The 26852-nt window shown below is 37.4% G+C and overlaps 1 protein-coding gene across 3 annotated transcripts in view; it reads right to left on the reverse strand.

Annotated features, from left to right (window-relative positions):
• Positions 1-4721: 4721 nt before the first annotated feature.
• LOC145736071 (pyrokinin-1 receptor-like) overlaps positions 4722-26852 on the reverse strand; it is a 131992-nt gene continuing 109861 nt past the window's right edge. For 2 of the 3 annotated variants that reach the window (XM_081990311.1, XM_081990313.1), the window contains exons 5-7: positions 14599-14822; positions 9625-9812; positions 4722-7566 (exon numbers count right to left, since the gene is read on the reverse strand). In XM_081990311.1, the coding sequence (XP_081846437.1) occupies positions 7206-7566; positions 9625-9812; positions 14599-14822 (773 nt within the window). In that variant the 3' untranslated portion in view covers positions 4722-7205. The remainder of the gene's footprint in view (positions 7567-9624; positions 9813-14598; positions 14823-26852) is intronic. The other variant, XR_014179830.1, reaches the window with a different exon arrangement.

The following is a 26852-nucleotide window of genomic DNA, read 5'->3' on the forward strand; positions in this document are numbered from 1 at the left end:
AATGACATAATGAAGAGTCTGCTCTTCCCAACATAAACAAATGTTGAGGCACCAAACAATGCCCAGTCCTAATGCGAATAATGGTGGTAATATGCCTCCTATCTTTATAAGTCAGTCCAGAGAACCAAGGCTTAGAGGGAAACGCATCAGACTCGCCAAGATATCTACGCTTGCTCAAAAATGTTTGCCTCCAAGCAATTTGCCACCCAGCAGAATGCCTACGCTTAACCTCCGGGTAAAACTCATCCCAGTCAAGTTCAATGGGCAACGGTACATTCAAATTCCTACCCAGGCAGGCCAAGAGGTCCGCCCTTTCATTACCCGCAATGCCACAGTGGCTCGGCACATAACATAATTTCACAACAGGGTCGGATTCATGTGCCTCTATAATAATCTGCTTAGTAAGAAAGGTAATATGATCCAGACGGTGTTTGGATGATGCCCTGGAGATCTTCTGAATGGCAATCTGCGAGTCACTAACTAGCGATTTCAGCACATTCCGACAGTAACAAATTAGTTGGAGTGGATTTCATGCATCCCGTAATAACCCTCAGAGCTTCAAATTGAACCTTGTCCAATTTGCACTGGTTTTTCTTAGTGATGGGACTCAATAGAAACCCACCAAAGTCAAGATGAGACCGAACTAGACCCTTATAAATAGAGAGCAGGGTAACAGGATCTGCTCCCCACCACACACGTGTAACAGCCTTCATAACATTAATGCCCTTCCTAGCTCCAATACACATCCGATCAGTCTGCTTAGACCAGTTCAAATTTTCAGTCAGTATGATACCCAAATATTTATATTCTTTAACACATGAGATTACACTTCCCTCATAAGTAATATAGTCAATTGGAAAGATGTATGATTTTCTTGGCGAGAAAACTATTGCCTTTGACTTATTAGGGGACAGATGCAAGTTCAATGAGGAAAAGAGGGCACCCAGCTGTAGCAGAAACTCATTTATTTCCCTAATAATATCTGAAATATTAGGCCCACTACAATATAAAACAATGTCATCAGCATATTGAATTATCCTAATGTTGGTTTTTGGAATTTTATGAATTTTCCGGGTGTAAATATTAAATAATATTGGGCTCAGGGGGGACCCCTCGGGCAATCCTATGGTAACCCTTCGCGGACCCAAAATATTATTATCCAGCAAATCTACGTAAATTTCACGATTAGATAGCAAGTTAAAAATAAGATTTTTAATATCGGTAGATATGCTAGCTTCTCCCAAAAATATCATACAATTTATGAATGCTTACGTTATCATAAGCAGCTGAAACATCCAGGAAGACTCCCACCGTATACAGTTTTGTATGGAAACCTTTAAGTATACATAAAGTCAGGGTAGAAAGACACTCCAAACTACCCTTCCCCCTCCTAAATCCCATCTGGTCACCAGGAAACCAACTCCTATTCTCCAAGTCCCATTCTATTCTGTTTTTAATAACTGTTTCCAGGACTTTCCCCACGAAAGAAGTAAGTGCAATTGGTCTGTAGCTTTTGGCGTTTCCCGGCTGATGATCTGGCTTCAATAAAGGTAGAATTTTAGTTCTATTCCATTGAAATGGAATCTCGTGACCAAAGAGTGCCCTATTATACATCCCCAACAACAACTCCTTTGCTCGGACTGGAAGATTCTTAATCATGGAGTAGTAAACATTGTCCATTCCTGGTGAGGTGTCCCGTTTGTCCTTCAGTGCGTATTCCAGTTCCAGAAGGGAGAATGGAGGATCACTCCCCCCATAACCCGGTGTGAAGCAAAATTCGGAGGGAGTCAGCCCAATAGAAGCCTGCTCCCACCCATCCAGCATCTCTACTGCCACCCTCTCTGCTATGCTAACCGTCTTACAGTTAGGTTTATTTATACTACTGCCAAATCTTTTCACAGTTTTCCAAACTTCACCCATTGGAGTGTTACGGTTTAGATTGTTGCAGAATTTGACAAAGGAGGCATTCTTTTTGTTTTTAAATACAAATTTAGACAAAGCCATGACTTGCATTCAACAAAATTCTCAATGGAAGCATTAGCTCGAAGCTTTTTAAGTTTTTCTTTACGAAGACATAAGATATTATTACATTCAGTGTCCCACCAAGGGGTAGGAGGCTTGGGATTTTTACCGAGATAAGGCTTGCGTATAGGAACATTCTCCTGAACTACTTCACTCAGAAACTTTTCAAACTCACTATAATTTGAAATGGAACCCCATTTATTTAGTTTATTCAATGCTGCCACATAATATGAATCCCAATTACAGCCCTTAACATTAAGTTTAGAAACACTTTCCCTACTTAGATAACTTGGTGACTGACTCCGACCTTCACCTGAGATTGAAATTTGGATTGGAAAATGATCACTACTCCCTGTGTCCTCCATTGTACTCCAGATACAATAAGGGCTCAAGGCAACAGAAATGACAGAGATATCCGGGCAAGACTTGTTCAAGAGAGGACTAGTGAACCTAGTTGGTGAACCATCATTAAGGATCAAAATATCATTATTATCAAGCATATTATATATGTGGTTTCCCATCATGTTGGATATATCACTTCCCCATAAGGGGTGTTGACTATTAAAGTCTCCCACTATCAGTTTTGGGTGAGCAAACTGATCCATGACACTTTTGAGCTGGTTGAACTCAATTCGAATGTTAGGAGGACAGTACACATTCACTAAGGTAATATTTGAAAGTTTAAGCTTAATAGATTGGATTTGGAAATTAATGGGGATGTTGGCAACTAAGTTGTCAACAATGTCAAACTCTAAACCAGATTTAACAAGGGTAAGGATACCACCCTTACCGTCATTCCTATCACTTCTGACACATACATATCCCTTTAGAGAGGAAAACTGAGTATTCCTCAGCCATGTCTCTTGCAACACAATGATGTCAAACTTATTACTGTTATTAAATAATTGCAAATTTATAAGATTGGAATATACACTTCATATATTCCATTGGAGGACACGCAAAGGGGCAGCGAACTTGTCACCAAGTATCATCCTCCATCTCTGAAGGAAGACCTGGCACATCTAAAGACACATTCAAGTTTTTTAATACATTTTGCATCAACAGCATATCACTAAAATGCATATTTTTCACAATATTTAACAACGCAAATCTCATTTGTTCAACCTCCTCAAGAGGCTTGTCCACACCCTCTGAACTGGCACCATGCTGTGAGGTATGCCCGGGGGGGCCCCCCACATCATGGCACCAAGAAGAACCTGAGTCGAATGCCTTCATACGAGTTGGTTGTGGCACCAAGCACTGTTTCACAGCTTCCCTATCATACCCGGGGGTGACAGGGGGTGACAAAATTTAATTTTTCTTTTTTTTACATCCGAACGTCGAGACGCCAGTTGTGATGCTACACTACTGTAAGAAGGGTTTTTCTCTAATGTTTACCTATTTTTACTTTTCTGATATACATCTCTGTTATTAGATACCTGACTAAATCCCTGTACATTCTTTCCATCCCGCTCACGCAAGTTGGGGAAATCCCCAGCCTGCCTTGAGAAAGAGGACTTTTTAATTTTTGGAAGCATTTTATCAGCTTCATAAAAAGAAACTCTGTCTACTGACATATATATTTTGATTTGTTTCTGCCTTTTGTATTCGAGACACTCCTTATTGGTTGACCTGTGGTTGTTACCACAGTTAACACACCTAAAGTCCTTTGTACAATCATCATCTGAGTGGCCTTGGTCTGAACATTTTGCACATTTAGGCTTACCTCTGCACTGTTTTTTAGTATGACCAAAGAGAAAACAGTTAAAGCACTGAGTGACGGGCATTATATAATTTTCTACCTCCATTTCAACACCATACAAATTAATTGACTTGGGGATACTTTTTCCGGAAAATGTCAGTAGACACGTTCCAGTCTTTACAAATACAACTTCCTTCTTCTCATTTAGTGACCTCCTGTTAAATCTAACTACTTTTAAAATATCAACAGTAGACTGAATATTATTCAATATTTCCTCTAAAGTGAAATCAAATTGTACACCTCTAATAATACCCTTGGAGCAGACATTATACTCTGGAATATAAAGATTGTACCCTTTACTGGCTAACTCACTATGCGAGACGAAACTGTTAGCTGCCTCAGCATTACTGAACTCAATTATAATTTTATTTTTACCCTTACCTAGGGGCCCACGATCGTTTTGCAGTTTGAGTTGACTGAGCATCTTAACTATGGACAAAGGGTGCATATTACCAACACTCTTATCTATGGGGCCTTCCACAACCACAGTAAAAGGACCCAAGGAGTTGCTCTGATAGAAGTACTTGATCCTGTCATCATGTTTGGCATTTGAAGGAGTATTAGTAACTTGGGGAAAAAATGTGTGTAAACTTGCGTTTTTGGTTAGGCGTTTATAATATCTATTGGAGTTTTCTTTGTAAAACAACTTTTAATAAACAAACGAATAATATGTATTTAAAAGAGAAAGGCATTATTATGAGAGTCTGAGTGGTTAGCACAGTTATGTTCTTAGGAAAAATAACTATATTGGCCAATTGTCCGTTTTATTTAAACCCCACGCAAGGGGTTGAAAAACACATACTTAGGATAGAAAGAACTGAAAAAGAACACAATTTTGAGACCCTTTATGTTAGAAACATATGAACCTTCGACTTGAATTTAGTTCAGCCCATCATTAAGAAACTCTCTGTATATTATAATAAATAACACACTTGACTCGATCTGCCGACAGTCATAAAACTTTTTATTTATATTGAGCTTTACATTATTTATAAATAAATATAATATGTGCATTTGTTTTCTTTCAACTACTCTTACATATATAAAAACACACTATTCTTAACAGCTAGTCATTTTACAATAGGTCAACAAATTCAACGTAAACGTAAATATTTTAACTGAAATTTGCACCGGGTGATCAAATAAGACAGGAAGTCAACAGCATATCGAGAATATTAACGATGTTGGCTAAAAAATATTTTTTTTTAGTAATGTTGTTATCCACATTACTGTCAGTAGACTGGACGTATTATTATTAAATAATTTAAATAAGTGAACGTATTACGAATTACATAATATTTCTGTGAAGTAGTTGAGCTACTCGCATTAATTCAACTACTCACGAATCTATAAATTAGGAACTAGCTCCTAGATATAGATGGTACTGGAAAAATTAAATACGCAGGGCGGATCATATTAGCACCAACATAGGAAAACAGTAGAGTCGGAACTGAGATGAGGCAAAAGGAAGATGATTGCATGGCTCACACTCAGAAACTTAGACAAAGTCAGAACGACTCAATCGGATACAAGACTGCGATGAGGAAGGCAAAGAAAAACCATTTAATTACAATTCCCGCTTTTTCCTTTAGCTTCAAGCTTTTCTTTTAAGCTTGGAAAACATTAAAACGCACGTTACAACGTTGTTGAAAGGCATTCCTGTAGAGGAGTTTCAGGTTACCTTCCAACCATCAACAGAAACGTCTCCGAAAGTGCATTGATGCATATGAAGAATATTTCAAAAAGAACTTAAGCATTTATATCGATAGGATCAATAAATGTATTATCCTAGAAAATGCGCATTACTTTCATAACGAACCATGCACTGGACTTAAACATAATCCAAGTATACGCTCCAACTGCTGATAGAGATGACTTAATAGATATAGGTCAATTAAGTCAGCCCCTGTGATCTCTTCTTTTCGGAGCCATCCTCGATGTATTGGACAAGGACGTGTCCGGCACAAAATTTTACGGGTCTAAAACCAGCTCGTTCCGGTATTAGCTTCTCGATAGTCGCTCAGATTCTGTTCAGAATCATTCGTTTCATGAGCTTACACGTCTGGCATAGAAGAGAAACTGGTCGGAAGCATTTAGGCTCATTTGGCTCTTTCCCAGGCATTTGGAGAGCAAGTTTTTCAGTGCTAAAATCACTTCAGTGCTCACATTAGGAGAGAGGTAGCCGCTGAAGAGGAAAGGTGGACACATGAGATCAAACCAAGGCACCCGCTCTATGGTCATCAACCAACGAGGCCCAGACTCCAATCCCGACACAGCTTTTTGTTCAAGATATTATCTTTAAAAGTTCCTCAGGAAGCCAGAAGACTCCAGAAATCGCTCGTTGAGGTGCAAGACCCAATCAGGGAGGAACTAGCATCGGGACATTTCCTCTCATACCCAATTTGATTACTGCTTAACAAACTTCGAACAGTCTTGAGGTGCAGCGTAAACCTGGTGCAAACTTCTGTTGTGACATAGTGTGATCCGGACACGAAAAGTAAATAGGTACCGCTAAAATTAAAGTTGATAACTCCTCCAAGAGGAGTGAGACAGTGTTGCAGTCTATCACAGCTCTTGTTCAACATATACTCTGAAGAAATCTGAGATCAAACACAGACGGCGTCAAAATAAGTGGAGAAACGGTTAACAATAGTAATAATAGAAATAGTAAATGGCAATGAAGAACTACATAGAATGATGCAAAACATGTATATACTTGCTTGATCTATATTATAGAATTTTTTACTTTAGACTATTTCTAAAATCTGTCAAGGGAAAAAATAGATAGGTAGAAATTGTCAGAGACTCGAACGTCTTGACCCCTATAATTAATACTTACAATTAAAATAAAAGTAATTTCAGGCACAAAAAACCTAATTAGGACAAAAAGAAACCGTATTCCTTTCAGTTAAAACAAATTAGTTGAACTGTTCTGAAAGCAATTGAATTACTTGAAGAAGAACTTGAACTGAAGTAGTTCAACTACCTTTGTTTGTTATTATTGTTTTTGAGAAGTAATTCAATTCTAGTAGTTCAATGACCAGAAAGTGCAATTTTTCAGTAATCCAACAATCGACACCTCTGCTTCTATCTAAAGATAGCAAGAAACGTTAAAAAGAGCCTTGTAGGAAATTGTATTCTCTTCAAGAATGAAAGGAGACAATTTTTCTTTAAATGATCGTTTGTTGGATCTATATGTCAAAAATGTAAGAAAACGTGTCTTGCATATCTGTATTATTTTTAGTATTCCAAAAATATGACCGACCTCCTCACTTACTTGACCACCTGGTACTTTTATAATATATACAGGATAACTGGCGTAAGTAATAAGAACAAATAACTTAAAAAATATAATTACTAATTCTCAGTCTCCATATTGGTCATATCGAACATAAAGTCTGTTCAATAAGGTACAGTTTCTTTAAATCTCTCCATTCTTCAGCTCGTTAATATACACATCCAATTCGTTTTCAATGGCGCCATTCTCCACATCCTTCAAACTGCTGTTACTGATATCACAAGAATCGCAAGTTTCGTCTGTTTCCTTCTTGTGAAACTCCATGCTCAAGTGGATTTCCTTGTTGCTATTGATCAGCGAACCGTTTGCGTTCGTTATTTTCAAACACTTGAAGTACTGAGATAGTTTGGCCAGTTTCGAATCGTTGTTGTGCGTGGCGGTAACTATTGGCAACGTGGCAAAAGCTGACAGCGAGTTCTGTGACTTGCCAGAACCATTTCGAGTTTCCGAGGGTTTTGTCAGGCGACGTAAAGAAAACTTGAATCTGTAAAAGAAAATTTTGTTGATCAGTATGTAAGAGATTGTTGGTTTAAAAAACATATATATTTTCTTCAAAGTTTTATTAGTGATGCCTACTAAGTAATAATTTTCGCATTAACTGTCGTTTTTTGCTCTCCCCTTTTCCTGACCAGGCAGCTAACATTTTCGTTTCAACATTGCAGTGCTCCTAATGATCGCGTTGAAACACGGTGTGGTGGTAAGGCAACCTTTCCACAACACCCATAAAAATGTCTAGTGGATAGATGTCGAAATGTCGATTTGGTGGAGGAAAATCGAGCGTCACGTTAACTATTTCAGTCACCACGGTAAAAGCCCCCTAGCGGGCAAATTTGGCTAAGAGAAATTCTGAAAAAATTCAGGGATAACCTACTAGGATGAATGTAAAAGCCCTAAAAATCAGTACTCTAAGTATTAAGATATTAAGGTGCCTAATTTTTATGCCCGGTTTCTGAACATCAAGCTCTATCGGTTCAATAGTTATCGGTTCCATATATATTTATTTATTCAATAACTTTAATTTAGTTTCCCACCTATAAAAATAAGTGGAACTGATAAGAATCGGACAGATATTTTTGTGGTTAGTATGTCAAAAACGATTTGGCCGCTCAATAGCATGGACAATTTCCATGACTTCCTCATTAGAAGAGGACACACTGAAACATCCATTTGATAACAAATTATCAACAAATTACTAGAACTTTAAAAGTTAAATGAAGGTCCATGACCGTCTGTCAAATCTGTTTAGGTTAGCCGACAATACACGTGCTTCACTATTTGTGGATCAGATATCTGGTCGTTTTAGCTGAGATATCTTTTCCATAACTTATGAAAGCGAAAGGTTTGTTCAGAAACCCAGATTGAACAAATAAGACAATTTATCAAATCGAAATTCTTATGTGAAAGATAATCTATTCGTTCAGAAACTGGGCATTAGTGATGTAAACTTCAAGTGCAGTAATACTTATTTACATTACTAGTATGGTATGAGTATTTTTATAGTGATGAGTGTGAAGTATTGACACGACGAGATCATACATCGAGTTGTGGTGATCACACGAGTCCATTTGCCATACCACACGAGTATTACAATATTTTAATCGTAGATAAAATATTGTATGTAAAATAGCAACACACATAAATTAGTAATTTTTTAACTCTAACTTTGAGTTACTTAATGAGGGATTGTACAGCCACTAGTACGATACTGATTGTTTTATTGTACTCTTAGAGTGCTTTACTGCATTAGTGCGATAAAATCAATTATTATCGCCCTAGCGTAGTAAAATCGATCATTACGTAACTCAAAGGAAGCTATGTAATGGACCATTACCGTGCTAGTAATAAATAAGGTGATTTACATTACTAGTGTGGTATGAGCATTTTTATTGGAGTGGGAAGCATTGCGAGGACGAGATCGTAGATCGAGTTGTGGTGATCACACGAGTACATTAATTTGCCATACCACACGAGTATTGTACAATATTTTATCTACGATTAAGACAGAAATTATCAATTTTTAACTCTAACTTTCAGTTACGTAATGAGTGATTTTACAGGCACTTGTGCGATAATGATTGTTTTATTGTACTCTACTACTAGTGATTTTCCGCACTAGTGCGATAAAATCAATTATTATGTCATTCATGAAAGTTTTCTAAATACCTCAATGCAAAAATTCCGATTCTACCTTTTTTTTGGTTCATAACATATTGAGTTTTTACTACAGTTACAAGTGTCTTTTTTCACTAACTTCCAATTTTCTTTCATTCCAACCTTGAAGTGAAAACCCATGAGGGACCTTACGCTCGTGATTTTAAATATATTATTCATGACAGTTTTATGAATAATTCGAAAAACGACGTTTATAGCTTTTTTAGTTTCTGAGATAATGAACTTTTTACATTTAAATGCGTTTTTTGCCCAATTTCACACATAAATAAAAATTATGCACTGTTGTGTGTGTTGTCTAGTTTTCTAAAGAAAGACTCGTCGGTATTTTGTAAAGAGTTTTTACGGTAATATATAAATATTCATTCGTCACCTAGTCGATCCTGGAAAAGAATCGTTCGAATTCTTGTACGTCACCGAAGTGTTGGTCTGAAAAGTGTCGTCTTTTGCTGAATCCGTCGATTCTGGTCCATTCCTTACGTTCGACTTCGACAGGATCGAGTATCGTTTTGGTGGTTTACCGCGTTGTACTCCGAGTCCGCAGCATTTAATGAAAGTTTCCTGAAATTAATGAAAAGGCACTGCTATTAGTTGTAGCAACTATTCAAACACAACCAGATGTTTTGAATCACAAAACACTTAATTACTTTGTTCCGCAATTTTCAATATTCAATTGTTGTAAGTGCTAAAATGTTTAAAAGCCGTGAACCGATAATGTAAAATCCGATGGATCATTGACCAAATGTAAATAAATACGAACTAACGGAGGAGTTAAATCTAAGGCGACGGTTTTGTACTTAATGCCTCTGTCACAATAAACGTAAACATAAACATACACCTAAAGTAATTGATATAAATATCGCTTTGACTACTAAATTGTAGCAGACCGGACAGCATCATTACTGCAGATAATGTCATGAAACATCAATCAACCAAACTAGTGGAACACTTAACACTGATGAGAAATTAACGTCGTGGTCATAAAGGAGATACTTGCGGTTAACAGAATATTTCGAGATACCAAGATATGCTGGCTACAGGAGGGGCAGAACACCGGCGGAACAAGCCGCAGGAGGCGGCGCTATGCTAGTGAAAAACTCCACTTCAGGTTCTACACGTCGAAATGCCGGCCTCAATATGACAATAATAGAAGCAATACCGGTTGAAGTCAAAACCAGCAAAGAAAACTTTAGAATCAGCTCCTGTTACCAAAAATCGCAAGCGGTTAGAGCCCAATGACCTTTAAGAAGTAATTTTTTGAGGTTAACCGTTACCCGCTAACTAACAAAACCACTGTCAAGGAAACCCATCCCAGCTCCACTCGCCTGGCGGACCGCGCCGTCCCCCACGCCGGGAGTTCCGAAAGAAGACCGGAGTTTTTATTTATTAAAAAACACTTATTCCTATTACAAAACTAAACTAAAATCCTACATAAACAAAACAAAAATAAAAACCAAAATTGCATCGCTGCACCTTATTTAAAAAAAAACCTAAATGGCTCCAACCCTGCTGACCTTTTTCAGTTACGCCTCCCCTAGATAGTAAGTAATCCTATCAAACTCACCTAACATCACTCACCCATCGCCCTTCACTCCCCCGGTTGCACTTCCACTTGACCCTCTCTCCATCACCTTTTCCTCTCTGTCCAAATTGCAAAATTTCCCGATTAATTAGCGACTAATATAGTATTCCTAATTTTTAATTCCACCTTCCTTCGATATACCGGGCATCTTTTATCAATGGCACTATGACATCTTTTCCTCATTGGTACCCCCATTCTTTTACAATTTGGACAGTCTCACTCACTATCACTCCTGCAATCCTCGCCTCATGTACTCCCCCACACTTAAAGCAGCAGTTTTTTCCTGTGTGACCAAACCTGCTGCATTTAAAACATACCATTAAGTCCAAACATTCCTCCACACACACGCTGGTCATTCCCAATGTCACCCACTTCTTTTGCACTAGCCTTCTGAAGGTTTCACCCCTCAGCTGGACGACCACGTTCTCCACACATTCACGTTTGCAAGGCCTCCTGAAAAGGACCCTTGCACCCTCCATACACACCCCATGCTCACTATCCTCCCATAACTCCGCCTTCTCTTCACACAAACCTTTGATTATTTCCCTGTCCGTCATTCCCTTATCCACTCCGTTTAACCGCAGTTTCGGCCTGTACTGAATCTCCTCGTCTACCTTTATTCCCAGTTTATTATTGAGGTAACTCTTTACCTCATCCCTCTGCTCTCCTGTCTCGAAAACGGCCACCACATTGCCTTCCTTGACCTTTTTCGCGCTTCTCAAGTGTGAGACCCCCGTCCCCTTTATCATGCCTTTTACGTCCCTCATTAAGACTGCCCTTTTAAGACCCGATTTCTCGATGGCCAGTTCTCGTCCGTTTTGGGCGGAGTCTTTCACCCTACCTTCTCAGACAGAGTCTTCTTCGCCTTACGGTCTACTCCTTCCCTACCTTTAACCTTTCGCCAGTTATGCCCCGACTCTTCTCCCGAAGTTAAAGTCGGTGTTACCTCCCCTTCATTAACTACACCCCCTTCTCTTTCAGTTTTTGACCCGCTCCCCTTTCCTTTAACATATTTTTCGCTAAAAACGATCTCCCTACCCAAACCGCGCGCACTCCCCGTTTTTCTCCCTGAATCCGATCTATCATCTCTCCCAATCTCTACATTACTTTCTCACTTACACATCCTTCCCTCATTCTCTCTATTTCCGTGCACTTATTTTCTAATGCCCTTTCTGCTTTCTCAAGTTCCTTATCGTAAATTTTCCTAGTAATTTTTAGTTTTTCCGTTTCTTTCTCCAAATCCTTTTGCAGCTCTGTAAACTCTTTTCTCCATCCTACCCAACCTATTTACAAATTCCGATATAACCCCTTTAATTATCGCGCCATCCTCAGCTGTTAACCTCATAATTCCACTTGAAAAGTCAGTAGTCCCAATCGTAATCACGCATACATATCATACATATCTAATCCTTCCTCTATCTAATTACTTTCAGAATTAACTTTTTCATTTTCTTTATTATCTTCATCCTGCTGTTCCCTTCTTGCTTTTTCCATACTCTCCGATCTCTTTGTGTCTTTTTTCCTCCTAGCTTCCTCCCTGTCTCTGATAGTCTTATCTTTGTTGCAATCCATTTCTATTCTTATTCTATGTATCCTTTGCTTTCTATTTCACTATTTCTATTTTATTCTCCTATTTTAATACCTATATTCCAATTTATTTCTTACTTTTCGCATTAAAAAATCCTTAATCTCTATTAGCTTATAAGACCTATAAGTATATCCTTTTTTTGTGCTTCTAAATTATGATACAATTTGTTTTTTTGACTCTATACACCAATTTATTTCCTGTTCTCAATTCTCATATTTTTAATTTCAAAACTAAACTTAAAAACTACTGCACAATTCCTTTATCATTTACGACCCCAAAAAATTTACACTCTGATTTTTAGCGTCACAAGCAGGATAGTTTCAGTGGAACTAGAGAAAACCAGGCTAACTAGACAACACATTAGAGCAACACGGAGTGAGCGCGATTTCCTAAACACGCAAAACTGGAAATGAGCTTCAAAATACTGATGTCTTATCCGTCTGAACCAATTAAACAAGAGAGTAAAAGCATCACTGAACAAACAGTGGCAACGACACAAAACAGGTGCAAGTCGCTACAGAAAACCCATTACATATAAAAGGAAGACACAGTTCCGTACCAGATAGACGAGATGGTTGCAGGCAGAACAGTGGGTAACCGAAGTAGAAGAAGAGCCAGGAACATCGATCGGCTACCGGACGAAAACATCCAGCATGCCATGGCTGACGAAATTCGGCACATTATACGAAATTTGAATCTAAAAAAGGCTCCAGGACATGATGACATTGAAAATATACCACTCAAAAATCTCCCAAGAATGGTGTAGTATCAACGCGTCACTTTCCTGCAAGCTGGATAAAAGCAGACGCGTATCACATCTTGGTTTCCAAAACCAAGAAAATATCTCCCAAAATTACAAGCTAATCAGTTTTCTGTCATGTCATGTAGCCATTATCATGAAGCATAACGAAAAACTGGAAATCAGTCCTGAACAATTTGGATTTAGACGCGACTACTTGGGTCTGCGAATATTTCATTTTGGGACATTAACGCAGGATTCAACCGTAAACAAGCAATAGAATTTCCCACCAGCCAAGTAAAATTAGTGAGGTGTCTGACAGCCAGACTCTTCAGAATGAAGGCCGAAGAAGTTTACTCCGAGTGCAACGAAAAGAAAGTGGGATTGCCACAGGGCGCAGTACTCTTGCAGTCTTGCCGTTCTTGTACAACATTTACATCAGCGACACACCAAGAGCAGCAGGATGGAATCTAGCTTTGTATGCAGACGACACTGCACTCTTAGACTTTGACTACGATAGAAGCGGTAAGCGGCGAGCGACTGAGCGGTGCCGCTAATGTTTATGTTTATACAAAATTAAATGCACTTCTGGTTTAAGCGGCTACAATAAGTTGCTGACATTTATCGTACCCGGTTAAACCAGAAATTGATTTAATTTTGCATGTACAGAAACATTAGCGGCACCGCTCTGCCGCTTGCCTCTCAATTGCTTGCCGCTTACCGCTTCTATCATAGCCAAAGCCTTAGCCAAGTCCAGGAAAGTCGGAATCCTCACAAACAACCTACAAAACAAAATTAGGTAACTTGAAAGATGGTACCTAAACTGGAAAATGCAGCTCAAGGCCGTCAAAACCCAAGCCCACCCAATCTTGAAAATGGTGAGGTTTTGTTTTTTGTTTATCAATTCCAATCCTCTGACCGGTTTCGCCGTATTACGGCTCATCAGAGAGGCTATAGGGCTTGATAACCAAGGAACAAAACCTTCATTCCAGTATAGTCAACTAGATGCCAGAAATGAAGACAAAAATATTGAATGCTGCTCAGAACTTCCAAGTGATCTTGTTTGCAAAACGCAACAAACTAACCCCTGTAGCTAACATACGCGTCGAAGGCGAAGGAATTGGAGGAGTACAGTGACATACTTCTACGTAGACCTTGATAAGACACTAACATGGAAGTGTCAAAGAGAAAAATTGCGGAACTATGACAAGGCTTTAAAAGCCAGTGATAATTTTCTTCCATAAATTAATTATCAAGTACATGGACATTTTATGGCGTTGCGGACATTAATTAACAATTAAATAATAATAGTTTCTGCGATTTGTTGGATTTGAACCAGCGACCCCCGCGTTTCTGTACTTTGATTAATTTACGGACAAAAACTGGAAGCCGCTTCACCACTTAAATCAACCAAAAAAACAATATACAGAGTACTTACCTTGAAGGCTTCCCTAAACTTAACGCTCATAATACTGTACAAAATTGGATTCGTGGTGGCCGAGACGTAGTAGAGAACGCCACTAATGTATGTGACCAGTTCGTATATTCGTAAGTACAAAGAGTGCGTTTTCTCGTCTGGTTTCGGGAAAGTGGCATAAATAGTGTAGAGTCGTTGCACGTGAAAGGGCGCCCAGCAAATGAAGAACGCCACCACAACAGCAACTGAAATAGGAAAAGTTGTTTGCATATTGAAACACTCAGCATAATTTGACAATTATGGTAATGTATTTATTAATTACATTATTATCCTAGAAAACATTGCAAGTTTTGAGATCAAGCAGTTGGAACTTTGTAAAGCTCGCTAGTTAGTACTAGACTTGCTGAATTAGGAATACATCGGGCGAAAGACTTCATTTCCACTGGTAGCAAAATATACAATTTTATAAAATTGTGCGAAAACGTATACCTTTTTGAATGATTTCAGCAAAATAGTTAAGTAGAAGTTAAAGTAGAACTTTTTGCAGAGTTACATGCCTGATGAAGCCAAAAAGCAGAAACACGTGTCACCGGGTTATCATCCTTGTTCTTTTCTGCATCACCTTTTTTGTCCGATAAACGCTTTCCTGTAATTTATTATATCCGCGTAAACACTCCAATATTTGGAATGTTTGATCATTTTCAGTTACAGAAAATTTCGCACATAACCTGTATTCCAAAAATAGTATTTTTCAATTGTCTACAGTGTGTCCAAAATTCGACACCGTTTACACCACTCGAAAACCTTTGATCTCATACCAACTGAGTATTTTTTTTGCTAAGAAAATATTAGATAACAGATGCTCGGATTTCAGTTGTCACTTTTTCTTTACCAGAAAAAAGGTACAGCGATTTTAAAGAAATTCAATTGATGTAAATGGTGACCTCTATAAGCTGGCTTAAAACTGAGTAGATAATCAAATTTGGCACCCTCGAAAACTCCAAGTGAAACGCGAGTTATTTAAAAAAGTGTATTTTGAAAAAATAACTTTGACCCCCGTTTTTTCTGTTTTCGTTAACTACTAAGGTATTATTTTGACCCCATAAATACGGCATTAATATATTTACCATAACTTATGGGACCTGTCATAACGTATGCAGCCGAAACAATACCAGACACATCGAAAACATTACAAATGATGCGAACGATTGAAATGAAAATAATAAGAAGTACACACGGTACACACTACACGACAGAATCAGAAGCGAAGACCTTAGACAACGGAGCGAGATACAGGACATAGGAAGGTGGGTAAGACAGAGAAGGATATACTGGAATACACACGTAAACAGAATGGAAGACAACAGACTAGTAAAAATCGCAAAAACAAATAATCCTGTCGGAGAATGAACCCAAGGCAACCTCCAAAACGCTGGAAAGAGTGCTGGACATCAACGTCCGAAGAGGCATAATAGGACAAAACAGGCAGTAGCTTACCTATATGTACACCCATTTTAGAAAGAAAGAAGAAGAATCCTTATGGGACACCCTAAGTGATGGTAAGTTTATTTATGGATTTATTAAGTTCAAAAAATAATAATAATCTTTATTTAGCACATGGCTACATAAGAAACATATGGCATAAGTAGTGAGAAAATAAAAACTGCAAAACTTAAAATAACAGACTAAAAACACTAAAACTATTTAAAACAAAATATTGTAAAAATTTTAAGTTACATGCGCTTTAACTAACTTTTTAAAACATTCAGGTCCCTGCAGTCCTTGACACTCTTTGGCAACATGTTAAAATTATACACACCCCTATGCAAGACAGAGTTAAGCATTAGATTCGTATTACACTTATCCAGTAATACAAAGTCATCACAGTTTCTGGTACCATGGTCATGTATATCCCTAAAAGCTACAAACCTATCACAGATATATGAAGGCAGCATCTTGTTTTTTAGTTTAAAAATAAACACATACGAACTAACTAAAATATTTTCTTTCACAGATAACAGATTTGAGACATTAAGCATGGTAGCAATTGGTATATACCTATTACATTTCAGTACCGTTCGCATGGCTCTGTTTTGGACTATCTGTATTTGGTCAATTTTGCATGCCGGCAAACCATACAACAATGTGGAACAAAAAGAAAGATGAGGTGCAGCTATGCTGTTGTACAGTAACAATTTAGTTCCCATTGACAGCTGGTCTCCTATTCTGGATATTATTTTTTGAGAACTTCCTAGTAATATACTCTGCATGCCGACAGAAATTCAAATTTGCATCCAAAATAACCCCTAAATATTTTTTATAACTTTCGTGCTTAATTTGATCATTATTGATAACTATATTTATTTCCTCTATATTGACATCATTCAAGCTGTGTTTCTTTCCAAATAAGCAGAACTTGGATTTCGAAGTATTTATGCATAATTTGTTAATGCAAAGCCACTCGAAGATTTTTTCCAAATTACGATTGATAGTTTGCTGCATACCTTCCAGATTTCTCCCAGCTAAGTAAATCATAGTATCATCCGCAAACAACTCTATACTACACCCGTCTAGGACACGCACAAGATCGTTAATATATAACAAAAACAACAGAGGACCCAACACTGTACCCTGAGTAACACCATGCCGAACATACAGAGACTCTGAAACACAATTTTTAAATTTAACTCTCTGTTGCCTGTTGCTCAAATATGACTTAAACCAACTCAAAACATTGTCTTTAAGACCCATACAGCTCAGTTTCACCGTTTCAAAAGCCCTTTTAAAATCTAAAAACACTGCTATTACGTAATTACCCCTATCCATCTCCTTTTTAAAAATATCACAAGTATTGACTATTACAGTTTCACATGAGTGCTCCTCACGGAAACCGGATTGATTGACAACTAAAATATTATTGTCATCACAATATTTACATAATTGCTCTTTAACTGTTATTTCCAAGACTTTTTCATAAATTTCAACTGTATTTATTGGCCTAAACTCCTTATAATTCTTTGTATTGAGTATTTTCGCAACAGGAATGACAATTGATTCTTTCCATTTATCCGGAAACTGCCCCATTGAGAGGGACGCATTTACTACATTTAACAAACGATTACCCACCACATCACATACATCAAGCAATACCTTCTTTGAGACTCCACTTAACCCACCACCAACGTTTTTCAAATTTTTTAAAATGCCTTTTAACTTTGTCATAGTAAGTTGGTCATATCTTGAGAATTCAGTATTCAATCTGGGGATGTTAAAAATAACTTCATCTGGGTGAGCATATTGCGGAATACGACTTACGATTTCCTCGATACTATTTACAAAGTATTTATTAAAGTTATGCACGATAAGCCCCTCATCAGAAGTAGTATCATTTTCGAAACAAATTTCATCTGGTGCTGACAAACATTTTTTTTCGGGCAGAAGCTGTTTTAAGTTTTTCCACATTTCTCTAGAGTTTTCTCTGTTATTATCAATCACTTCTACAAAGTGTCGTTCTTTCTCAGTTCTTATCTGTCTAACTACTTTATTTCGCATTCTTTTATATTCCTCCCAGACTTCACTATTTCTTTCATTCACTGCCCTCACATATAAATTATCCCTAACTTGCATATTTGTTTTAACATCACCCGTTATCCAAACTTTATTCATATATTTCTGCTTAAAAACCCTTTGCTCTTTAGGGCACATAACATTTAAAATATCAGCCACGCTCTCAATAAAACTATCTGCTAGAACATTCACATCGTTGCTATCATTTGTCCACAACGTATTCAGCAAACCATCCTGCAACCTGTCAATATTATAATTTTTCATAGATCTCGAAGTAACCAAAACATCGCGATCCCTAATTGTTTCCACATCAGGGTGTATTGACAACATACAGTGGTCACTTATTCTTGGTGTTAGGTGTACCTTAAATTACAACATCCTGCTATTCGTCACTATTTAGTCGATCAGTGTTTGACTCCTCTCAGTGATACGCGTAGGAGAATCAACAATCTGTGCAAAGCCATTCATGTATACGGTTGACAAAAGTTTGTCTCCGTAGAAAGAGGTCTTCAATAAGTCAAAATTAAAATTGCCCACAATAATGTTGACTCCCCCAAACAAACTCACTGAACCCAAATATTCACTAAAACAGTCAATAAATTTTGCATTTTCTGCCTGAGGTGGATGATATATAACGCTACAAAGATACTTAATACGACCTATGTTCACTTCAACTGACAGTAACCATAAATAACCCTGTTCACATTGTGTCAATCGAATCTTATACTTCATATCCTCTCTAATTAAAGCCATTACACCCCCTGTTCTTCTATTATTTGTCAGACAATTGACCATCTGATAAGCTTTAACATTCAGCTCAGCAGGTTCGATATCACCAGATACGTGGGTTTCCGATAGAAAAATTAACTTAGGACGCCAATCATTTACAAACACTAATATATTGTCTTTATTATTTAAAAAACCCTGGCAGTTGAAGTAAACGATACTAGCATTCTTACTAAATTCGTGGTTTAACTGCTATTGTATAAATTTATTTTTTTGTATTTTTTCAATTCGCTTAAAAGTTTCACAATTTAGTACATCCCACGTAGTATGATCTGTATTCAAATGCAAAAAATATAACATTTATTTATTTTTTTGAAAATAAATGTTAGAAAAGGTTTAGGTATATGATATTATTAACGGAACAGTTTAGTTTCATGTAATGTCTAAAATTATACTCAAAAATTAAAGAGTTGCATTCTCTAAAACGTATTTTTCTTGTGTTTCTCGAAATTAATAAATTTTATTTTTTAATTGACTCTTGAATAGGTGAATCGCACGGATAATACTTTTTTAGAAATAGATGCAAATCTGTCTGTCAACAACAATACGGATTACCGAAAATTTAGATATTAGTTGCCGTACTTGTAGTGTTTTTATCCATATACATTTTTGTTAACCTCTAAGTATGTGCTAATGCGTGGTTTTAATAACATGAGTCTCGCTATCTCCCCCCCGTCTAGAAAGATAGCCGCCACCCTCTTAGGGATTTTTTTAAGCTCCTGATGTGTCCGAAACTAGTTGCGCGGCCCTTCTAACATTTAGGGAATAACAAATGTTTTTGTGGAGAAGGCTGTGTGTTCTTTCCTCTTATTTTAAAAACAGTAATGATGAATACTCTTTGATACTACTAATTATTATGTTTTTCTTTTTCCAAAGGTTTGCAAGTGTACATTGTTGAAGAGAATGGCTCTTTAACTTTGTTACAGCCGTCAACTTCTTTCGGAGTGCATACGATTAAAGTTACGGAAACAGAAACTTCCTTTTCTAATGGTTCTACCGCCTCTAATTTTACTTCCACAAAAGCACAAAATTTTCCATTAGTTAAAAAGTAAAAAATTGTCGACAGCCTTAATGACCAGGAACAACAAAAAATTGACCAAAGGTTAGTTAAGTTTTTACTCGGATATGTAATTTACCATTTTCCATAGTGGATTCGTAGCTTTTTAAAAGTATCATTAAATATATACGACCTTTTTCTTCTTCTTTTATCAGCACGAGGTCTCTAATTTACAAAGTCTGGTCGTCCATCTATCGTCCCCGAATCTGGCAACATGTCCTGTCCATTTCCACTTAAGTGTGGTGATTTGACCGATTGTGTCCTCTACTTTTGTTCTTCGACGAATTTCTGTATTTCTTATGCGACCTTGCAGCTTGATACCTAGCATTGCTCCTTCCATTTTTCTTTGGGCGAGTCTGAGTTTGGATACGAAATTTTTAGTTAGGGTTAGTGTTTGTGCTCCATATGTAATAACTGGTAATAATCACTGATTGTAGACCTTACTTTTTAGGCTTATTGGTAGGCCGACCAATCATATTCTTCTAGCAAGTTCCTGCGTCTGGTTGTCTCTACTAATTCTTATTTCATTGCCCAAATATTTATACTCGCTAACTAACAGTGTGAAGGATTCTCCACGCACCAGGTTTGTAATAAAGTTCGTTTTTTGTTGGTTTGTCTTTTAGTTGTTGTTGTTGTTTCTGAGTTTTTTTGGCACTACCAGCTAGGGGTATTTTGCCAGCTCGTTACGAGAGAGGCTCAGATAGTCGGGCTAGAGCCCCTGAGCCCCAGATAGCTACAAAAAGGCACGATCCGAGCAAAAGATATAGTCATTCCTCGTGGAAACTATAACTGTCACTGTCACATCCACGTGGTCTTCTCCTAGGTTTTCACCTTTTCCGCCTCTTGGAAGTGCTCCGCACAATACAATTCCCCGTAGACTTTTAGGAATTGACGTTTCCACTTAGAGGTCCCACTATCTCCACTCGACCGGCTGCGGAATTCGGTCGTCAACTTCAAATTTCCCTGAACACCGTTTCCAGAAACGTGGTTTCTTAGTGGCAAAAAATGGCACTCACGAAAGTTCCAGGGCCTGTTTTAGTTGTTCAATCATTTGGGCAGCTTCCCTGAGATTGTCTGTGATGCCAAAGTTCTCCCAGTCTAATGTTTTAAAGGGATATTCTAAAGTACCGGTGAAAAGCTTTGGAGACATTGTATCGCCCTGTCTGAGTCCTCTCTCGATGGAAAATTTGTCGCTGTTTTTATGGAGTCTAATACTAGCCTGCAAATTCCTGTAGATAAAGTAGATACTGTGGACTAGACAAGTGTATCTATAGTCGATGTTTGATTTGTTGATGGACTAAGAGCTTCCATTCGTTTCAATCATGTGGAATACTTTTTGGAAGTCCACAAAAACAAGCCTTAGGAGTCTTGTAATTGTACTTCGTTCTAAATATACTGTGTAATTGTAAGATACAGACCCAAAAATTTTAGATATCGTTCACTAGTGAAGCATGGGATCATGTTTTTCTACTTCAGAAGGTTTTTTATTGGTTAAAATGTTGTTTAAGATGTTTATTTCTTTTTGTAGTGCTACTTTAATCATTAATCAATACAGGTAGTTCTTATTATGGGAAATGCGGGGGCACGTAGAAAAGAGAGGTGACTAGCAGAGACGAGCTGAATAAAATTACATCAAACGACAAAGCAAAACAACATTTCCAAATTCCCTCCCGATGATTTGTGCTTTTTAGACGAGACCTAAAGTATTGTTACACTTTACTAGGTTCTTATTTCCATCCGATGCGCCGATGCAAATTTAATGATACCGGGAATTTTAGGTAAGCTTCTAATGTGTTGGCGGTTTTATTTTATTTTAACACACTGTATATTTTGTAGCCCCTGAGGATGAGTCGTTTATACACTCGAAACATGTTGGTCTGTTTGTAAGCTTGTGGATGATGTTGTTGCGGGTTTTTGCTTTAGCTGCGGTTTTCTGTAAGTGTTTCTTGAATGTCGGGGTGCGATCTACTATTACGCCGAGATATTTTGGGTTTGAGTTATGTTTCAGCAAAATTCCTTCGCTTTCTAAGTTTTCCCGTTGAGGTTAATTTGGAATAATCTGTCACTTTGCATTTGATTTATTAAGTTATTAAATATCCGGCATGGAACCATCTGGTATAATTTAAGTAGAAGGCCTTCTTTCCAAACCGGATCGTAGGCGCAAGTCAGATCAATGATAGCTACTGCTGTTTTCAGTTTTTTTTTAATCCATTTTCTATATATGTTGTTAAAGAAAGGACTTGATCGCTACAGTTCCTTCCTAGCCTGAAACCTACTTGCTCCACGGGAATCTTATAGCAGACACTTAAAAGGGGCGGTTGGCTTGTAGCTCTCTGGTATTGAAGGGTCTTTGCCTGGTTTGCAAGAAGCCACTTTCGAGTTTTTGAACCAGTGTGCTTTGTGAATTCGGGAAATATTTTGTCAAATCCAGCAGCTTTGCGACATTTGATTAAGTCAAGCGCATTTCGTTCATCGGCCTCTATTTGCCTCATTATTGGAAGGCTTTGCTCATGTGCAGTTCTGATATTTTTGAGCTGACGTCTTACTTCTCGTTTATGAACTTTTTCTAAAACTGGTTTTGAGAGCCGGGCAATGCGCTTCGCTATATCTTCTGTATTTGGTGGTGCGGTGGTGAGTTTTCTGTGTAGGTTCCAGGCAGTGCGACTGCTCTGTGTGAAGTAAAGGTTCTTGAGAGTTTCCTTCCATCTGATGGTTCTTGCAGAATACAGAGCCTCTAGTAGTTTTCTCCTACGTCTGGATCTCTGGTTTGCTCGTATTGATCATACAGGTCATTACATTCTTTAGTCCAGCATGAAATGTAGGATTTGGTTATACCGCCTGGAATGTGTTTTTTAGCACAAGTCTAGTCTCCTGACTCCTGACCTGATGTCTGATATCATTGATACTTATCCCAGTTTAGAAATAACTATAAAACAATGGTTTCGAACACCTTTTGTTCAAGCCTTTTAAAGCAATTGACAGTAGACTGATACTTTTTAAAATTATACTAATTCAAACCATCTAGTTTAGAAATTGATTTAAATAAATAGGCAAATATTGTATCTGAAACATGACCTATTTAAAATGTGTATTTAAATCAATGTTTACCGAATGATGCGGCATTAATGGGGCTCTTCCTAGATTTGGAAACGCCATCTATACTTTCTAAGTATATTGTACAACAAGGGTGAATAAGATGTCCATATCGCACAAGGCCGAAAATTTGAAAGAGAAAAATCGTCCGAGTTTTACAGGCAATTTTTTCTACGACTAAATGGAATTACTTTAAACAAATTTCACACAAATAAACACTCAATGTTTGAAACGTTTTCGTGTTTACATTATCACTTTTGACGCAGCCAAAGTATGACCAGGGTCCCATCATTTGCTTTATCATATAATAAAGTAGATGTTTTTACTCTTTAATTGAACACTAACTGAAACTTGAACGGGTTTTTCATTGCCTCAAACATAACCCAAAATGCAATGTTTTGATACCAATTGTCAGTGAAGATGACAATCAAAAGAATTAAGATTAGCAATTGGTCTATGTCATATCGCACGCTGAAGATTGCCTGTGATTGGTCTGTCTCATATCGCATTGTTGCCGAAACTCTAGGAATCTATATTCGTTCAACCGGTGGCAATTGCCTACTTATCCGTTCTCTAAACTGTTAAGGAGTTAACCAATATCCCTGTAGGAGTAGAAAAAATAATTATTAATATTTTTTTATTTATAGTGTAATATAAAACAAGACTTAATTAATTGTTTCGTTTAGACAAACATTTTGTTGAAGCTATATAATTTTAATTAACAAGCAAGTTTAACTGCTTTAATTTGGCTATTCATGAGCACGGAAAAATACCTATTCAGGCGCCTCAATACCGGTGGTTACGCGGCTGGCGTTTGAAGAGAGGCAAATTTATTTTTGGTCAATAATTTGGGGGAAGCATTGAAATATAAGGAAGCTGTTTAAAAGCGTTTGATTCTGAGTAAAATAACAACTCTCAGAGTTTGGTTATGCAAGAAAAACACAAAACGAACTGAAAGTTTTAAACTTTCTAGGTCAAAAAAAAAAGGTTAACTGTAATGTTCCTGAAAGAGAATTAAATGAAATTTAAAATTTAAGTTAGTTTACATCACTTTAAGTTAAGAAACATCTGCTTCAATTTCAGTACGAGTCTAAGCCCAGAAACGCACTTGAGATATTCTGTCCCAGCAATTGAAAAACTTCAGTCTTGTCACAAACCAAGCATACAAGTTTCCGGTTTTTCTAGTCTCGTTTTAAGGTTTTTGTTGTATTTCTGAGACCAAAAAAATCATGCGTACTCAAATAACAAAAATTCTTCTTCTTCGTTTCTGTGTGAGCAGAGGTCAGCTTCAATCATTTGATTACGCGGCAACTATTTTTTGCCACTTTTCTCTAGGCTCCGGATGCAAATTGATTTACTGTTTAAGTCGGATGCTTTTATTTGGTCAGTCTAGCGTGTTGGAGACCAACTTCTGGGCCTGGTACCTTCTACCTGCCCCTGGACTATCAGTCGTTCTATATTGTCCTCTTCTGTTTATCTGACCGAAATATCTGAGGATTAGTTTTTTTTGCTGTCCAGGAAACTCGCAGAACTGTTCTCCAACACCAGAGCTCAAACGCGTAAACCTATCTGCGATCGATTGCTTTCAGTGGCCATGTTTCCTCCCCGCATAGTAAGACCGGAAATATTAGTGTTATGGTGGTAACTTCTTCTGTGTTTAATGTGATATCACTCAAGATTTTTGCTGTTTTTCTAGCGGTTTTACATCTACGATTAATTTTATGCAAACAACCCCACTTATTTGAAATCAGTGCTCCTAAATAGGCCCAGATAATGTTCCCAGGTTGAGACAGTTCCCAGACTTGGCACGCACTCAGATTTTCGATATCTGGCTGATTATTACGAGTTCTATCCATAATCATCGCTTTGGTTTTTTGTGTAGTTGATATCTCGGCCAATGTTTCTACTTTCAGTTCCCAGATTATGCAGGATGGTTAAAAGTTCATCATGGGTGTTGACAAGACGGTATCATCTGCACATCGGATGGTTGGAGATCATTACTGCGCCAATCGTAATTCCCCCTTTCCATCCGTATGTCACCTTTCTCATAATATGTTCTCCATACATGGTTTATTATGCAAGTAATGCGCATTTTATGGAAATAATATATTGATTGATCCTATCGGTACATATGCTTAAGATTGTTCGAAATTGCATCAATGCACTTACAGAATTGTGTCTGTCATGAAGGTACCTTGAAACTGCTTTAGAGGAATGCTTTTTAAGAAAAGGACTCCCAATGCATTTATTTCATCTCTCTCTTTAGCCGGATGAAGAAAAAATATAACAGGGAGCTATATAGGGACTGTAAGGAAATTGGGGAACCACTGGATTGCTGCTTTGGGTCAGGCACATTAACAGCCAATTTTAAAGTGCCAATGAATTAGTCCCAGAAAGTATTCTCTTGGTTCATTGCTTGGAAATCAACCAGTCCAGTCAACTTGCATGTTAGAAGATAAGACATAAAACGAATCAAGACCGGTTTAATAAACTGCCTAAATTTTTTAAAACTGTAAATACCGATATCAATAATATGTAAAATTTTCATAATTTGAACCAAATGGTTCGAACATAAAATTATTTTTATAGATTTCATAACCGGTATGCGGGACCCCATTAACTTTTACACTACTCACCACTACAATAACACCTATTACAATTCCATTACAATAACATATGTTTAACGAAGCAGATTAATCAAAATTATTATGGAATTGTCGAGTAAGAACTCATGTGGATTTAATGCAATTCTGTATTCGCTTTAGAGACGCGTCTTTGGTGTCATTTTCGATTGCTCTTTAGTAAATATTCTCTTTACTTTAGGAACTTTTCCTACACTGCTAAAGAATGCAGTTCCAGTTCATAAAAAAGGGATAAAAACAATATATTTACTTATTGAGCTGTACCATTATTTTCGGTATTTTCAAAGCGTTTTTTAACAAAATAACTAACTTTTTTGCAACTCTTTACCACCCTTTTTCTGACTCTACTTCTAAGAACATCTACATTTGCAGGAATTTCAAACTTATAAATCACTTTTTCAGCATGATTTCAAAGATAAAAATCGAACGGGGTTAGGTCTGGGGATCTATCTGGATTGAACTGTTTAATGCAATAATATTATTTTTACAATTTTGTCTAAGAACATATTAAAAAAAAATAAAAGCCTTACTGTGCAGTTCTGAGAAACCAATATATTTTATTTTTATCATAAATTTGTACCATTGTAAAGCAAAAAAGGCAGGACAGATGAAAATATCTTGCCAATTTTTGAACGTAAGATCTTAAGAAGAATCCTAGGAGCAGTCAACAAGAATGGTGTGTAGAGAAAAGGATACAACTTTGAAATCTACGATAAATATGTACAATCGAATATGTAATGGAAGGGATGTTATATCACATAAGAAGATAGGGCAATTAAGATGGGCGGGACATCTAACCAGGGCTCGTAAAAGCTACCCTCACCGGCGTATCCTTATGACACAACCCGGAGGAAGTAGGCGAAAATGGAGGCCAAGAATGTGTATGTGAGATGTACTGCGACCTGGGGCCTAATTCTTGAAAGCACGTTATTCTCAAGAGAAGTGTTGATAGAATGGTACAGAAGAAGCTGACAATAACGGGTTCCCGTCACATTCTACAGGGTTTTCTCTTGATAACTACCTCCTTTCATGAATACGCACCCTGATTAGATCTATTGTACCCCTTCTTCTTATGGTTTCCTTGTTCATAGCAGCCCCTCAAGATTCAGTTCCTTTAAGAATTTCAGGAA

Source organism: Ips typographus, linkage group LG11 (genome assembly GCF_016097725.1).
Source record: "Ips typographus isolate SLU linkage group LG11, UJ_Ityp_2.0, whole genome shotgun sequence".
In the NCBI taxonomy this organism is placed as follows: domain Eukaryota; kingdom Metazoa; phylum Arthropoda; class Insecta; order Coleoptera; family Curculionidae; genus Ips; species Ips typographus.